This window comes from Thamnophis sirtalis, unplaced genomic scaffold, assembly GCF_051295495.1.
Source record: "Thamnophis sirtalis isolate CommonGarterSnake01/CBP01778 unplaced genomic scaffold, rThaSir2_p1.2 scaffold_6, whole genome shotgun sequence".
Taxonomy (NCBI): Eukaryota; Metazoa; Chordata; class Lepidosauria; order Squamata; family Natricidae; genus Thamnophis; species Thamnophis sirtalis.
The window spans coordinates 84,856,684-84,874,240 of NW_028261386.1; the positions used below are offsets into that span (position 1 = coordinate 84,856,684).

The 17,557-nt window shown below is 39.0% G+C and overlaps 1 protein-coding gene across 3 annotated transcripts in view; it reads left to right on the plus strand.

Annotated features, from left to right (window-relative positions):
* Positions 1-17,557, plus strand: part of EPM2A (EPM2A glucan phosphatase, laforin) — a 77,018-nt gene that overhangs the window by 20,736 nt on the left and 38,725 nt on the right. For all 3 annotated transcript variants that reach the window (XR_015697037.1, XM_087718328.1, XM_087718327.1), the window contains exons 2-3: positions 190-364; positions 14,646-14,887. Coding sequence is in view for 2 of the 3 variants with exons in the window: in XM_087718328.1 (XP_087574454.1) it covers positions 190-364; positions 14,646-14,887 (417 nt within the window). In the remaining variant the exon portion in view is untranslated. The remainder of the gene's footprint in view (positions 1-189; positions 365-14,645; positions 14,888-17,557) is intronic.

Genomic DNA, 17,557 nt, shown 5'->3' on the forward strand with positions numbered 1-17,557 from the left:
CTTAAACAATCTTAATCTGGCCTGTTGAGTGCAAACCTCAAAAAAATGGCCTGCCATATACTATTAAAAAACCCGCACAGGATGCAAGGAGGAGATTTCTGCAAGGGGTGGGAAAATTCTGTTTTTCAAATATAATTTAATTAATGATTTCTGCTGAATTGTGGTGTGTGTGTTTTCTTCTTGTTTTAGGTAATGGACCGCACCATGATCGAACCAATGTTTATAATCCATGCAATTTAGTTGATGGAGTTTACTGCCTCCCAATAGGACACTGGATTGAAGTTTCTGGGCACACAGATGAAATGAAACATACAACTGATTTCTATTTTAATATTGCTGGACATCAAGCTATTCACTGCTCCAGGTAACAAAGAAACAAAATGTGCTGCAGGGTGAATATTTTAACAGGTGTGCCTTATGTGGGGACTTACATAAACATGTGCTGAACATATGTAGTTTCCAGCATTTCTTGCCAGAGACCTGTTCATAGTATTGATACAAATCATTCTGCAGTTTACATTCCAACTTTTCTTCCATATTGGAGGAATGAAAAAAGAAAACTTCAAATCTCTTTCTGATTGTTGTTTGGTTCAATGGTATCATCCCTCTCTGGAGAGATATAGGACCCATTCAGCCAGCCCACCCCTGGTGATCCACAGAACTAAAGAGTTTCCAGAGACAGCTTGAAGTTTTCCTCAAGTATTGGTGGTAAGCTCAACCTAGGCTTTAGTCGCTGCCTGAAATGGGCAGGTGGCTGTGGTCTTGGATTGCCTCTCCATGTGTGCTTATCTTAGGAAGCACCTTGGTTTACTGATGAGTTCTAGTAGGTAGAGGGTCAGAAGAAATGCTTGGACTATTTTGGGTGAAGGTTCAGAGTGAGTTTGACTGAACATAGGTAATTTGAATTCTGACTGGACAGGTCCAGATGAAATGCCTGGGGTCAGATCAGTGGTGGGTTCCTACCGGTTCGGACCAGTCCAGCCAAACTGGTAGTGGTTTGGCAGCCTGGGTCGCTGGAACCAGCAGTGACCCAGGCCTGCCATGCCCCCGAACCGGTTCCCTGGTCAGCACCATTGGCGCCACCATCTTGTTTTTCAGTTCTGTGCATGCGCAGAACAATTTTAATTGCAGTGCACATCAAGCACGCGGACACAAGGGTCACAATCTGGGTCAGATCTTGCACTGCAATCCGGGATGAGGTTGAACCAGTGACTCCTGAGGAAGTGGATAATACAATTATCAGGTTGACCACCTATTTATTGGATCAACCACCGTTCTGGACTGTGAAAGTAGCCAAGGAAATAGCCTGAGTTTGGGTTGATACTATGGTGTCAATCTATTTGGGCAGTACTACTATTTTAAAGAAGGTTATGGTGTGCCCCCTCCTCAAAAGATCATCCCTGGATGCAATGCTATTAAGTACCTGTAGTCCTGTCTCCAACCTTTTCCTTTTACAGAAAGCTGTTCAAAAGATGGTTGATCTGCAGTTGATGGGATAAGGGTTGGGGATAGGGGGACCTTTGGGAATAGCATACATTGTTCTTTGGTAGTTCTGTTCCTTCCTCTGGGACTGGTTTCAATCAGTATTTGTTTTGGAGGAAGAGGTTGTATTCTAGGCCCTTCCATTTTAGGATGCTGCAGGGCTCAACTGTGTCCTTCCTTTTATTCTATATCTACATTAAATTGCTGTGTGAGGGCATCCACTGGTTTGGCATTTGGTATTCACAGTATGTTGATGATACAGTTATATTTTTCAACCCCAGGCCAGCCAGGGGAAGCTGTTGAGATACTATCCCAGGGCCTGAAAACTATGGTATACATGGAGGTTTCGATGGGGAGGATCTGTCTCTGTCTCAGCCTACCAAGACTGAGTAGCTGTGGTGGTTGGGGCCATCTAGATATGGAAATACTCTACCTTTGGTCTTGATTGGGATTGCACTTCCCCGTTTAAGAGTGGTACACAATCTGGAGTACTCCTAAACTCACCGCTCCTTCTTGATGAGCAGGTAGCAGCTATGGTAAATAGGGCCTTTTGCACAGCTTCATCTTCCTCAGTTGCACTCTTTCCTAGATTAGAAGGCCCTTCATATAGTCAATTACTCTGATAATTTATGACCTGATTGCTGCAATGCATTACATGGGCCCTTGAAGACCACTTGGAAATTTCAACTGCTCCAGAATGCAGTGGCACAGATAGTGATGGGCACGCTTTAGTGTGCCTGTGTGACACTTATGCTTCCCAAGCTGTAATGGTTACTAGTAACTTCCAGGTGCAATTCAGAGTATCGGTTATGATTTATTAAGCCTACATGGTATAGGGCGTGATTAAGTGAAGGATCATGTATCTCCTGTGGCATCAGCTGGACAGTTTCATCCAACAAAGTTGGCTCCAAGTTTACCCAAAGATCCCGTGTGTGTGTGCTTCAGATCTCAGAGATAAATATTCTGGTTTACTAATACTAAAAAAAATAATAATACAAAACTCCCTTAAGTTGCATCTTGATGACACTGATAGTTTTGGGCAACAAAATGAATGTTGTCACAACTGTTTTATTCAAAGGTGTGTTTTTTTCAGCTTCCCACTCTTATAGCTCCTGGTGGTCTCCATCCAAGAACTAGCCAAGATTACTTAGTTCTTTTGGAACCAGCCTAGGCTAGCTAAGTGCTACCATCTGCTTTGATTCTCAATGCCATTGGATAGATTAATAATTGGAAAAAGTCAGCATGAAAAACTGCCAGTAATTGACATACTTTTAACAGTACCTGACATTTTGTTGAATGGTTATCTGATTAAAAACCTCAGCAATTACCTTTAATATTGAGCACTGTCTTCTTTATTAGCACTATCAAGCAATCCTCCTTTCTGTATTTCAAAACTGAAATATTTATTGCTTTAGTGAACAAAGTCCTCAGCAGCTTTCTACAAATATCTGTAAGTAGATGCTGATCTCTCCACATTCAGCTTCTTGACTAACAGCAGTAATAGCATTGCATTCTAAAGTGAATTAAGAGAGAGGCAAAGATATGAGATAAGAAATTCACTGTCAAGCAGAAAGAACAAAAAAAAAGTAACCACGGGAAAAGAAAAAAGAAGAAAAAGCAGTGGGTCAGAAAGCCAGGCAGTAATAGATATCAGATTAAAAGAAGCTACAGCGACCCTTGAAAATAACAAAGTTTTGTTGTCAGAAAGCAATCTGTCATGCAGCAGGGACAGCTTGCTGCCTTGTAACCCTGATGTAACCGAAGCTGGCTAACATGGAACAAATTATGAGACTTTTCTTATGAGAAAAGTACCTGGGTTTGGTCTTTGTATATTGTGAACCGTAGTTGTCTGTCTTCTGTCTAGCTATCGAGTAAAGCAGTAAGAAAAAATTATCTACAACTAGTCCTCACTTAGTGACTGCCTTGTATAGCAACCATTCACACTTAAGACAGTGATGAAAAAGTAACTTTGCAGCTCGTCCTCAAATTTGTGACATTTGCAAGTCTGTAAAGCAAAAGGAAGCTGAAGTAAAACCATAATAAACACAGCCACAGTTTCACTTAGCCCTTGTTTTGCTTAATGACCCAGCTGTGATCCCAATTGCAGTTGCTAAACAAGGACTACTCGTACTTAGGGGAGAAAAATGCCTTTTTTAGGAAAGTTATTTTAATTTAGAATACCTCAGTGTAAGTGTAGATGGCAGCATGTGAATGAAATTCAGTCAGTTTTACCAGAAAACTGTCACCTAGCCCAATGTAGTCAGGTACCTGAAACTGATGGCAGCAGCAACCAAAAACATATATTGTTTTATCCACCATAAAATACACATGCAGAACTAGGTAATTTTGGAGGCAAATCTGGGCAGCATGGGACTACAGGTTGTCCTTGGCTTATGACCAGTCTGTTAGTGACCATTTTAAGTTACAGTGGACAGTGGTGGGATTCAATATTTTTTACTACCGGTTCTGTGAGTGTGGCTTGGTGGGCGTGGCTTGGCTTGGTGGGCGTGGCAGGGGAAGGATATTGTAAAATCTCCATTCCCTCTCCACTCCAGGGGAAAGTTACTGCAAAATCCCCATTTCCTCTTGATCAGCTGGGACTTGGGAGGCAGAGAATAGATGGGGCGGGGCCAGTCAGAGGTGATATTTACCGGTATTTTACTCAAAATTTCCGCTGAGCTCCATTTGCAGCCATTTGCAGCATCCTGTGGTCACATGACTGTCACAATTTATGACCAAAGTTGAAGCCTCAGTTACAGTCGTAAATTGAGGACTACCTCTATCAGTACATTAAATGCGGTTCTGAAAATAAATACCAAACTTAATTGAAAATGCCAATTGAAAGTAGGCATAGGTTTTTAAAACTTATTTTTAATTACCCTATAAAAAGTTTCATGCTTGAAATGTATTGAGTTGTTGTTGTTGTTATTATTATTATTAGTCTGAATCAAGCATTTAAAAGATAACCATCTTTTCATTGAAAGTTATGGATTGTAACCTATCAGAATGCTCCATTGTGGGCTGGTAGTTAAAAACTGAGAAAGAATAGTTGGACTAAAATTACTCATCTGACTTCCCTATCTGACAGAGGATTAGAATCTGGTTTCTTCATTGTTGTTTTGAAATGTGTTATTTTATGCTTAAAACCCAGAGAGTCATAAATGGTATTCTCAGGAGACTGACTGTTTCACTTTCCAACTGCTTAGGAACTGTCATTTGCTCCTTCAAGATAAGTTGGGGAATAAGAAGTAATTCCAGTTAGAGAGCTGTAACAGCATGCTCAGAATATATCTTCCCCCCATGTCTTTATGGGATTAACAATATGCTTTGCTTCAAGCTTTTTTCCAACCCTTGACAACAACCTGAGAAATTATCAACTCCTTCTGAATGTTATTTAAAAAATCCATTACCTGGTGATATGCAAGTAAATAAAAGCAGGAAATAACATACAAATTAATAGAAGAGCCCTGTATAAAACAGGATTCGTATCAGTAAGAATGCTGGCTGTGCACAATGAACAATTTATCTTTGGATGTGACTTTTGTTCCTTTTGAGAAGATGCAGACTTGAGAAGTTCAGACTTTTGCCTCAAGGTTGAACCATTTATTAATTCAGAGATGTCAGGATGAAGAAGGCAAACCAAATGCATTATGACAACCCAAGATCCACCTTGTCCAAATAAATTTTAACAACCCAAGACCTGGTTTAATAGATATAATGCTCAAAGACATATATACCTTTCATTTGAAAGTATCAAAGTAAAGGAGGAGAGTATTTTGGATAGCCTATTAAAGCTAAAAAAAAAACTACATCCACCAAAGATACATTCTTTATTTAATATCTATGTTCTAGCCAAAAGCTTCAGCTAGTGCATATTCATCGATATTCTATGAGAGTCATTAAAATTTCTGGTTGCCATTAATATCTGCACTGAATTATTCATTCAAAAGATAGAGGAGGGGACTTACATCCTTCGTTATCGTTGCTTTTTCTTCAATTTGAATTAAGTTCAAATGTAGTATCTAGTTAAATTTTTAAAGAAAAATGTGAAGGCTAAGTGTTTGGAGTGTTTTTTTTATTTCAAAATTATAACATAGCTCTATGAAAGGGTAAAGGAACAGCTTTTAACTGGAGTTTCGTGAACCGTGTGATAGGAGCAGAAAGTCAATGCAATGCTCTATAGTTAAAATAATCACTCAGTTATTACAATTGTTGCAGGTCCTACATTGGGAACAAAGTTTTGAGACCCAGTTCTTAATCTTATACAATAAAATTAATTACCATCCCCAATAATCATTGGGATATAATGTGATGAGTTAGAGAACAAAAATAATTATGGTCTGACTATAGATCTATTTCAAGCTATTTAGCTCTCATCAGCTAGCCATACCCTTACTGGGATTTGAACCTGGGCTATATTACATACTAGGCAAACATCTTAGCCATTAGGCCTTTCACCCTGGCTTCGCTGATAACGGATAAGAGCCTGTGGCCTAATGGCTAAGATGTTTGCCTAGTATGTAATATAGCCCAGGTTCAAATCCCAGTAAGGGTATGGCTAGCTGATGAGAGCTAAATAGCTTGAAATAGATCTATACTAGTCTCCCTTTATTTATTTATCAGCACAAATAAAAAACCACAAATATTGATTTGATTTTGATTGATTGATTTTTATTATACTTATATGCCGCCCTTTCCCCCCGAAGGGGACTCAGGGCAGCTCACAACTCAAATCAGGGAAGGGGGGTACAGACAAAAAATAAAAGACGAAACATAACAATACATAATTTAAAAACACACAACAGTCATACCATTCGACACGGGGGCAACAACTCTTTAGCCCCAGGCCTGTCGGAACAGCCAGGTTTTAACGGCTTTGCAGAAGGCCTGGAGGGTGGTGAGGGTTCGAATCTCCACGGGGAGTTCGTTCCAGAGGGTTGGAGCAGCCACAGAGAAGGCTCTCCTCCGGGTAGTCGCCAGTCGGCACTGGCCGGCGGATGGAATTCGGAGGAGGCCTAATCTGTGGGATCTAATCAGTCTAGTGGAGGTGATTGGCAGCAGGCGGTCTCTCAAGTACCCAGGTCCAATACCATGAAGGGCTTTATAAGTGACGACTAGCGCCTTGAAGCGTATCCGTAGACCAATAGGCAGCCAGTGCAGCTCGCGGAGGATAGGTGTTACGTGGGTGAACCGAGGTGCACCCACGATCGCTCGCGCGGCTGCATTCTGGACAAGCTGAAGTCTCCGAATGCTCTTCAAGGGCTGCCCCATGTAGAGCACGTTGCAGTAGTCCAGTCTAGAGGTCACAAGGGCACGAGTGACTGTTGTGAGGGCCTCCCGGTTCAGGTAGGGACGCAACTGGTGCACCAGGCGAACCTGGGCAAATGCCCCCCTGGTCACAGCCGACAAGTGGTGTTCAAAAGTCAGCTGTGGGTCCAGGAAGACTCCCAAATTGCGAACCCTGTCTGAGGGGCGTACTGTTTGACCCCCCAGCCTGAGAGATGGAAAACTTGGCCAATTAGTAGGAGGGAAACACACCAGCCACTCGGTCTTATCCGGATTGAGTACAAGCTTGTTAACCCCCATCCAGTCCCTAACAGCCTCGAGGCACTGGCACATCACGTCAACCGCTTCATTGAATTGGCACGGGGCGGACAGATACAGCTGCGTATCATCCGCATACTGATGGTATTTTATCCTGTGCCATCGAATGATCTCACCCAGCGGCTTCATGTAGATATTAAACAGGAGGGGGGACAGGACCGAACCCTGCGGCACCCCATAATTCAGGGGCCTAGGGGTCGATCTCTGCTCTCCGACCAATACCGACTGCGACCTGTCCGAGAGGTAAGAGGAGAACCACCGTAGGATAGTGCCTCCCACCCCCACCTCCCGCAGTCGTCGCAGAAGAATACCATGGTCGATGGTATCGAAGGCCGCTGAGAGGTCAAGGAGCACTAGGACGGAGGCATAACCTCCATCCCTGGCTCTCCAGAGATCATCGATCAATGCGACCAAAGCGGTTTCCGTGCTGTAGCCAGGCCTAAATCCCGACTGGAAGGGATCTAGATAATCGGTTTCCTCCAAGGACCGCCGGAGCTGGAAGGCCACCACTTTCTCAACAACCTTCCCCACAAAGGGGAGGTTGGAGACTGGATGATAGTTGTTTAACACGGCTGTATCCAAAGATGGCTTCTTCAGAAGGGGTCTCACCACCGCTGCCTTTAGAGCGGGGGGAAAGAACCCCTCCCGAAGGGAGGCAGTAACAACCACCTGGATCCAGCCCCGTGTCACCTCCCTCCTGTTAGCGACCAGCCAGGAGGGGCATGGGTCCAGTACACATGTGGAGGCACTTACAGCTCCCATGGCCTTGTCCACGTCCTCAGGGGTAACAGCTTGAAAATCAATCCAGTGATGTCCTTCCAGATTCTCCCCTGGTGCCTCGGCTGGCTCTGCGCAATTGGAGTCCAGGTCCGTCCGAAGCCGAGCAACTTTATCCGCGAGGAATTGGACGTAATCCTCAGCTCTGCCTTGCAAAGGATTGCTCGTATCCCTCCTATTTAGGAGGGAACGGGTTATCCTGAACAAGGCGGCTGGGCGCGACTCAGCGGAAGCAATCAGAGAGGCAATGTGTGTCCTTTTTGTCGTCCTAATTGCCCGAAGGTAAGCTCTGATGCTGGATGTTAAAAGCGCTCGGTCTGACTCAGACTTACTGGATCTCCATCGTTGCTCTAGGCCTCTCTTTCGGCGCTTCATCTCCCGGAGTTCCTCGGTAAACCAAGGGGCCCTCCTGGATCCACTGCCTCGGATCGGCCGTAAAGGCGCAATCCGGTTAAGAGCCTCTGTTGCTGCTGAATTCCAGGCAGCAACCAGAGTCTCCGCCGGACTGCGGACGAGGGTATCAGGAATAACTCCAAGCTCCGTCTGAAAGCCCATAGGTTCCATAAGGCGCCTGGGGTGGAACCACCTAATCGGTTCCTCCTCCCTACAGTGGGGGTTTGGTCTCCGAAAGTCAAACCTCTTTAGGTAGTGGTCCGACCATGACAGGGGCAAGATCTCGTTACCCCTCAAACAAAGGGGTACCCCTATAAGGCAACAGTAAAAATATTGGGTTTCTGTCGTGATAGAGTCTTGTGACGAGCCGATTGACAGATGATGGAGGCGGTTAGCTTCCTCCCATAATTGGGGCTTACCAGGGGTTGTAAAAATCTAATAGTTACCTTTCACCCTGGCTTTGCTGATAACGGATAAGAGCCTGTGCCCTAATGGCTAAGATGTTTGCCTAGTATGTAATATAGCCCAGGTTCAAATCCCAGTAAGGGTATGGCTAGCTGATGAGAGCTAAATAGCTTGAAATAGATCTATACTAGTCTCCCTTTATTTATTTATCAGCACAAATAAACACACACACACACACACACACACACATATATATATATACATACACACACATACACACACACATATCATATACACACATACACACACACACACACACACACACACACACACACACACACATATATATATATGAGTGACTACTGGCCCTAATTAAAATAGGCTCAATAACTTTCTAATCATCTATAATTGTTTCTAACTGAGGCAAATGGGATGTCCATTTTGAAGTTAGTTGAAAATTAGCTACTGATTTCACTCATTCAAAACTCAAATGGTTCATAAATATTAGGTCTGAAGACTAAAGAGGGGTTTGTGTGTGCTTCACTTTGATAAAGGCTTTGATGCTGATCAAGGCAGGCAGCCTCCACGCTTTTGAGAAGTAGAGCATCTTACTTTTTCCATGCTGAGGAACTATTTCCCTCCAACAATTAGTGTCAAAAGTCACTTCACAAAGCAAAGCAGTGGCGTTTCATACCGATATATCATACATTTAAACACCACATGCAAATAGATGAGCTGAAATATGCAGCTGTCTAAAGATGCTTATAGATAATTTGCAGATTGACCCAGATGTAAGAATACCAATTTCTGCAGCTTCAATATGTATGTGTGTATATACATTTATGTATAAACATACATAAACAATCTAAACATTCCATCCATCTATCTATCTATCTATCTATCTATCTATCTATCTATCTATCTATCTATCTATCTATCTATCTATCTTTATCTATCTATCTATCTATCTATCTATCTATCTATCTATCTATCTATCTATCTATCAGAGATATGCAGAAAACAACATTGACAAGAAACATGAGTGAGTAATAAATAAGAGCCAAACTCATTTTGCCTATCATCCTAGCTCCTGGCTCCTAGTAGGCATTTCTAGGTGCTGGTTGTCACCTTTAAAACTATACATGGGGCCAGGACTTCTTTTCCCATATATTTTCTGACCAATCCATTAGCTCTACAGAGTGAGCATTCAGAGTCACTTGAAGAGTTGCTTCTCTATCATAGTGCCTGTCCCATGAAACAGCCTCTTCCTAGAGATGGCCCTGAATCTCGTGATATTTCAGAAGGCCATAAAGATCTGGCTTTTCCTTCAAGCATTGCAGCTTGGCTGTTAATTATAGGAGCTCTTTGTCATCCAAGGTTTGGATAAATACAGTAGTTGATTGAATAACAGAAACTATCTTCCTTTCCCTCTTATCACTTGTATGGGCATCATATGTTACTATCTCTTCAAATACTACCATAGGGCAGAGATCTATGCAATATATCTACAGTAAGCCTATTGGGACCCATGTTCTACAAGATCAGACTTTAGACATGCAATCAAACTAGTTTTCTACAACAGTATTAACCTCTAGGTATGTTAGGATTGCAATTATCTGATTTCTCAACCATCTGGAGATGTAGCCCTAATATTTCTAGACAATCAGGAAAGGTAGTAATAATGAGCCTGACAATCATGAAGTATTTTGTGAAATTGAATCAGAACACTTAATGGGCAAGTACAGTGAACTATAAATCTTGTAAGTATAGTACAGTTTAAGTAGATAATAAAAATAGGAGTCAGTGCTGGATTTAAGAAGAGAATGCACAGATACCAATAGAAGTAAAACCAGCACTATAAGTTAATGGCAGGTAAAGTAACTTAATTTTGACAAGTATTCACTTTAATCATAAGAAACAACCGTAGAAAGCTGTATTATAAATAAACAAGTTAAATTCATCACTTCATTATAGATAAACAAATTTACTGAAATCTGCTTACAGAGGCTTGCTTTTACACCGCTTTTTGACATGGTTGAATTGCTTATAAAACTAGACAATGGTTACAAGGTTGGTAATTTTCTAATGCTTCACAGTGCAAAATGGTGTCAGAGCAGCAGTGACATTTTACAACTGCAGTCTTTTAATGTCTCCATAGGTAAAAACAGGAGTCATACAATTAATTGAAAAAAATTGTTTTAGTTTCATCTGCATTCAAAGTGATTTGGCAAATTTAATTAAGAATGTGCAGAGTTAGAAAGGAAATCATCCATTCTTCCTTTGCATTGATATTGTTAAAATAATTTAATGTCTTGCGACAGAAGAGTAATGGTAAAAGTGACGTTATAAAACCCTATGTTTTCTTAATATCTATTTACTGCATTTTTAAATTGAACATTTTCAAAACCAGCCTCAATCCTCTTAGTGTTGTTACATTGTGTAGAAAGTAAAGAAGATGATCTTGATGGATATATGTACAATTCATTGCTAGGGTGTTGAGAAATGATACATATTTCATTTCCACAACAAACAGTTGATGTTTGTAAGCAACTCAGATAGACACCTCCCTCATAGGGGAAAGGCACTATGAAGGTAGAAATAGCAGTTAGACTTATATACAAAGCTTCATGGTGCTTTATACCCCACTCTAAGCAGTTTACAGAATCATCATATTGCCCCCAACAATTTGGGTCCTCATTTTACCAACCTCAAAACAATGGATGGCTGAGTCAACTGGTCAGGATTGAACTCCTGGCTGTGGGCAAAACTAGCCTACAGTACTGCATTCTAACCACTGTGCCACCACAGCTCTAATGAAGATAAGTCTTCATTGGAAAGTGTGCATTGTAATTTGTTCTTAGATCCCTCATCTGAGGATATTTAATTGAGGATTCTTTCATGCTATTCTTTATGGCACCCAAGACTGAATGACTATAGATTATTGTTTTGCCCTTCTTATCTCTTCAGGACTGGCTTCCCTATCCATTTTCCATTAGTATCATTGAACCATGGATAATGAATATTTTCAGCTAGATATAAAGTCTAAACAACATCATTCACAATCTTTTGTTTAGCCAATTTGTCTTGTGTATGCTTGTTTTTTATGAGTCTATAGTGCCATCTGATTTACTCATTTAATGCTTTTCTTTCTCTTGTCTTTCTTCAAATATGTAAAGACTTTAGGTGAGAGTTTTAAGTTCTAGTAATTTTAAGGAATCCTTGAACTTGATCGCAGGAAAGCCTCTTAAATACCACTGTTCAAGGAGCAGTATAGTATTTTTTTTAAAAAATATTGTGATTCATTTATACTGTACTTTCCCTTCCCTTCCTGCAACATATACTAACTTTTAATGTGAGTTTTGAAGTAAGGACCACATAACTTGTCATGTAAAATAGGATACAGAACTATCCTTCTGAAGATAATTGTTTGGATCATTCCACAGGCACAGTATCAAAGAGAAAACTGGTCTTAGGAATTGTCATCTAAGTTAGAAATGCCTTATGATCAAAATCAGACTCAGAGCATAATTGTCAAGCTTCGAAGCATAGGCATGCTGGTTTCATGATGTACTCAATAATTTTGTTCTGCACATGTCACGTCTTGAATAACATTGTGTAATGAAATGACTTTGCTATCTAAGAGTTAACAGACTTGGAGCACAGGGATGAAAAGCCAAAAACTTCAAGGAAAGTAAAAATATAGTTATCCTCCCTTTCCCCCTCACAGTCTTTGACTTACTGTTGCATGCAACATTATATACCAGGATAAAGGAAGAAACCCAGGCAATTCAAATTTGATATTCTTTTCTGCAACTCAACTGATGACTTGAAAAAGAACTAGAATCTATAATAATAAATTCAAATTTATCAAACAAATGATTGGGTAATAAGTATTGATTAAACTGTAATTTTTACAATGTTCTTCATTATTCTTGAATTATTCATTTTTCAACTATCATGATTATCTGTACTTTTAAAGAATAAGTTTTAATAAATGAAGTAGGTTTTTTTTTTCCAGTATTCTGCAATAACAAAGTTAGTGGCTAAACTATAAAAGCCGAATTAATTTTCTGTACTAGTTTAGTTTATATGCTTTAGCAAGTGTATAGTGAATCATCCTGAAAATTCCCTGTAAGAGTTTCTTGGTGATTGACAAAAAGCATTGCCAGCCAAAGATAAAATGTGTCCTAATTTATTTATATCTCTGGCAAAAATTATCAAAAAGAGTTCCAATTCATATACCCTGTTTCCCCAAAAATAAGCCCTACCCCCAAAATAAGTCCTACTTAAAACCCCGCACAGCCACCCATCCAGCCATTCTATCTAGTTGCTCGCAGTGCTGCAGCCATGAGGCGTGGCAGGGTGGTGGTAGAGCCACCCCATGTGCTCCGCACTGGCTTACCTCATGGCCAACCCATCCACACCCTGACACCTGCTGTGTACTTACACATACTTACAGCCATGTGCATCAGGAGCCCACAAGGCTGCAGCCCCACTTCTTTTGCTTGCTCGCGGCCTCAACGGAGCAGGAGGCCAATTGCTGACATAGATTCTAAAATGCTTCTGTTTTGCCAGAAAGCTTTCCAGAGATATTTAAGTTCAGTGCCCAAATCATCATCCCAATGTTTTTTCAAGTTTATCAAAAGACTGATTGTACTTAATTAAATACATAATGTAACAATTAAAATAAGTTTTTACTTGTGTTCTTAAAATATATTAATAGTCTTGATTGATTCAATCCATATAGGTTATGGTGGAATGATTGTACTTCATTAATTTCATATTAGTTTAATACTTGGGTCTATTTCTTTTTTAAAAAAAATATTCAGAAATCACAGGATGGTGATGTACAATCTTATCTTTAATTCTATAAGTTTCTCCATCTTCTTACAATAAATAAATTATTCTCACCTTGATCCCCTTCCTAACATGTCTCTAAGTCTTTGAAAGCTGACAATCCTTGTTGTGTTTCAGGCCAAACAAAATCATTTAAATACATTCTTAGTAATTAATTTTCTGATGTTAATCAATTTCTCTGTCTAGTCAAACACTCACTATCTTAGACGTAGATGAAAGAGAGAATTACTTTGTTCAGGGGGCTGAATTTCTGGAAAGAAATATAAGAAAATGCAAGGCTCATAGATCATATAAATGGCTCTCTAGTTAAAATTGCATCATCCAGTGTTTAGTATATTAGTTATTATTATGAGAAAACAAAACCATTATAAAGAAGCACATTTCTGGAAGACTTAAACCAATATCATTAAAATACAATTAAATGTGACAAGCCTTGTATCTATGAAAAGAATGATAGAATTTGCTTTCATAATATATAGTGACAGTCCTCACAAGAATGAGATAATTTGACAAATATATTACTCTCTAAGGATTTCTTAAGTTGATATTAAGTATATTGTCTTTTGAGTAAATTGCTAGAATGTGAATGATAATGCAATACAAGTGATTGATAATCTGTTTCACAATACCCAAACTAATTCACTGGCAGTCTCATTTAGAAGTCCAAATAACTGAACTAAGTATCAATAACAAATTATTCAGCTAAATGTTGGTCCATTGCTTGATTTCTCTGTGAAAAAATTGACAGCAGATTTTTAATGTACAATGTTATATTTTGTGCCCAAGAAGTAATAGTTGGGTCTGAATGTAATGTATGAAAAATTATCTGGCCAGCTATGAAGTGGACGTCTTAGGGTGCTAGGGAGTGTTATCAGAAAATACATTTTTCTTTGTCCTTCATGAAAACCTTGAATTTGGCTTAAGGGGGTTCGTTCTAGCCTGTACACATGATTCTTTCTTTCCTTCATTTCTTTGTTGAATTTCAAGTTCCTAGTGATATTTGGTAACTTTTTATTTTAACATGAATTGTAGAAAATGACTATCCCTCAATTAATCATGTTACTGACTTAGATTAATCACTAAAGTCTTTTAACATTCATTAGTTCAATATTTTTCTCTTTTAACAGGATATTGCCAAATCTGTGGTTAGGAAGTTGCCCTCGTCAAGTGGAACATGTGACTGTCAAACTTAAACATGAGTTGGGCATTACCGCTATAATGAACTTCCAGACTGAATGGGATGTGGTTCAGAATTCCTGGGGATGCAACCGCTATCCAGAACCAATGAGCCCAGAAGTTCTCATGAAGTTGTACAAAGAAGAAGGCCTTGCTTATGTCTGGATGCCAACACCAGACATGAGCACTGAAGGTAATATTCACATTCCATCTCTAGGAAAGCATCCATTCAATGATATAGTTGAATAATATAGCTTTACAAATTTACTGTTAATCTCGGGTGTTTGCCTTATGGTACTGATGGAGAATCCTAAGGATTTAACAAGCAAATCTCACAGGAGTTCATTTTAAGCATAATAGCTAATTATGCATTTTGTATTCCTAGACCATACTAAATATTCAGCAATATTTAAAGGAAATACCTGTTTTTATGGTAGAGATTAATAATATGATAGTGTTGTTTGTAAAATAAGAAAAACATGTTTACTCAATAGGCTATAATTAATTTCTATCCGTTCTAATAAAAGCGTATAGTAATTTAATATACGTATATATAGAAATGTGGTAGAACAACATGGTGACCTACAGGTAAAGATGCTCCCCTCCCACTTAGAAGGTTGAGAACTCAATCCTAGGTAGCAACAGATGTTTCTCTTAGGGTGCAAAGAGAAAATATCTGCTGCAAACTCCATGTAGGTGTCAGGAAGGGCATCTGGCCAGTAAATGCTCAGCTCCATCTAGGCGCCTTGACTCTACCCTGAATTAAGGGATTACAAATTCATAAAATATAAATATAAATAAATGTGGCAGCAGGATGGAGCTCAAAAGTAAAATGATTTGCTTGAACACATATATTTTCTTTGCCCTAGGAATTATCATAAAATTATCATAAAATCACAATTAATTAAGATCATTTAATTAAGGTCACTTTTGTGCATCTGAATTATTTATTCAAAATTGCATGCTGCAATAAATGTATTATGCTCTGAAGTACTATAAGATTCTGGGTATTTGTAAGGCAACTAACGTATTTTTCAGAGTATAAGACACACCTTTTGCCCTCAAAAAAGAGGTTGAATATCTGGGTGCATCTTATACACTGAATACAGCATTTTTTGCCTTCTGAAACCCCGCCCCCTTCCCCAAAATGGCTATGCATAGCTTTTAGAAGGCTTTCAGAGATCTGGGGGCTGGGAAGGGCAGAAATGAGCAAAAAAATGGGCCATTTTTTGCTCATTTTTGCCCCCCCAAGCCCCCAGGAGCACTCTATAAGACTCCTAAAGGCTATTCATGCCCTTTTTTGACAAAAAACGGACCCATTTTCGTGAAAATCGGGCCATTTTTGGGAGGTTTGCAGAGTGCAAAAACTTTTTTAATTTGCCTGTTCAAAACCTTGGTGCATCTTATACTCCAATGTATCTTATACTCCGAAAAATATGGTAATTAATAGGGTCATAACGATGAGTTTGTAAAATGCTACATGATTAATCAATTTTACTGTATTTTCCTAAAATAGCTTTTAAACTAGATCAATATTATTCCAATACTTCTCATATTTGTAATAGTCCAGATAGCAGGATCTAAAAAGAAGCTTATTTATCTATTACTTATCAGAATAATTGTGCCTCACCTTCTTGAATTAAAACTAAAAAAGAACAAAACAAAATTTAACTGACAGAATAGCCAGCCAATAATTAATAAAATCCCAATGAGACTAATAAAAAATTAAAAATCAGCAAGTCCATAAAGAGGGCCCCAAAAAATAACCAGGTGCCCAACTTGCCTTCTGAAAAAGTATAGCCTTTTTATCAAGCAGGAAACTTTCCCTGAAGAATTTTAACATGTAATGCTTCTGTTTGTTGTTCATGTCAATCCTATTAAACCTATTGCTCATATCTCAATCGGGAAAGAAGAATTGGAGCACTCCTGAAATGAAAATATTAAGGTATAGAAAGCTTATGTTTGGCCAGTTTTTGAGTAGAGAGTAAGGGAGAATATTCCCTTTATGTTTGTTGAATGTTTATCATTTTAAATTAATTAGGCTAATATGACCTTCAGACTGAGCATTTTTTAAAAAAAACTTTATCTTCTGAAAGACATTCCTTCTCCTTGTGTTCAATTGGCTTTATTAAAGCCATGTTTACAGCCATGTCTGATCATGTCTTAAATGAACTATGAAGAACACAGTTTCATTAGAAATAATGATACTCATTTAATAATGAGTATAATAATAGTATAATAATGATATTATATAAACAGAATATGAGGTTTTATATTTTTCATCAATAGTTTTATAGGAGCAAATAGCACATGGTGCTTTTAGTTCACCACATATTCCCACAGTATTCAAATTAATCTTTGGGCCAACTAGATGTTGGGCAATGTTAGATTGTTCTGTGAGCATTTAAAAACATTTGAAAAGCAGACTTTAGAAGATGCATTAAGCAGAACAACATGGGTGGGAGGCTAAAACTTTTCCTTGGTCAGCTGTGTTTGACGTTTTTCTAGTTGCTTCTTGTTTGATGTTGAAAGTCTGCATTCAATCATTTAAATTCTTCTTATTGATCAAAGCCTTTGCCTTCTGTCTTTCTTTGATTATAGTGAAAGGTAGTTCTGAAAGTCACTTGAATTTCTTTTTTAAATTTTGGGGAATATTTTTGTCTGCTTCATTTTTCATGTGATGTCTCTTACTTCTTTCCATAACCATATCCATTGCCTTCAAACCCTGCATGAAAGGCAGCTATAAATCCAGTACATCAAAATAAATATTGCATTCAGACTGTATGTTCTGCAGCTGCCAGCATAACTATATCCTTTTTTTTTCTTTGCAAAACTTATTCTGTATTTTGGACACCTAAATTTA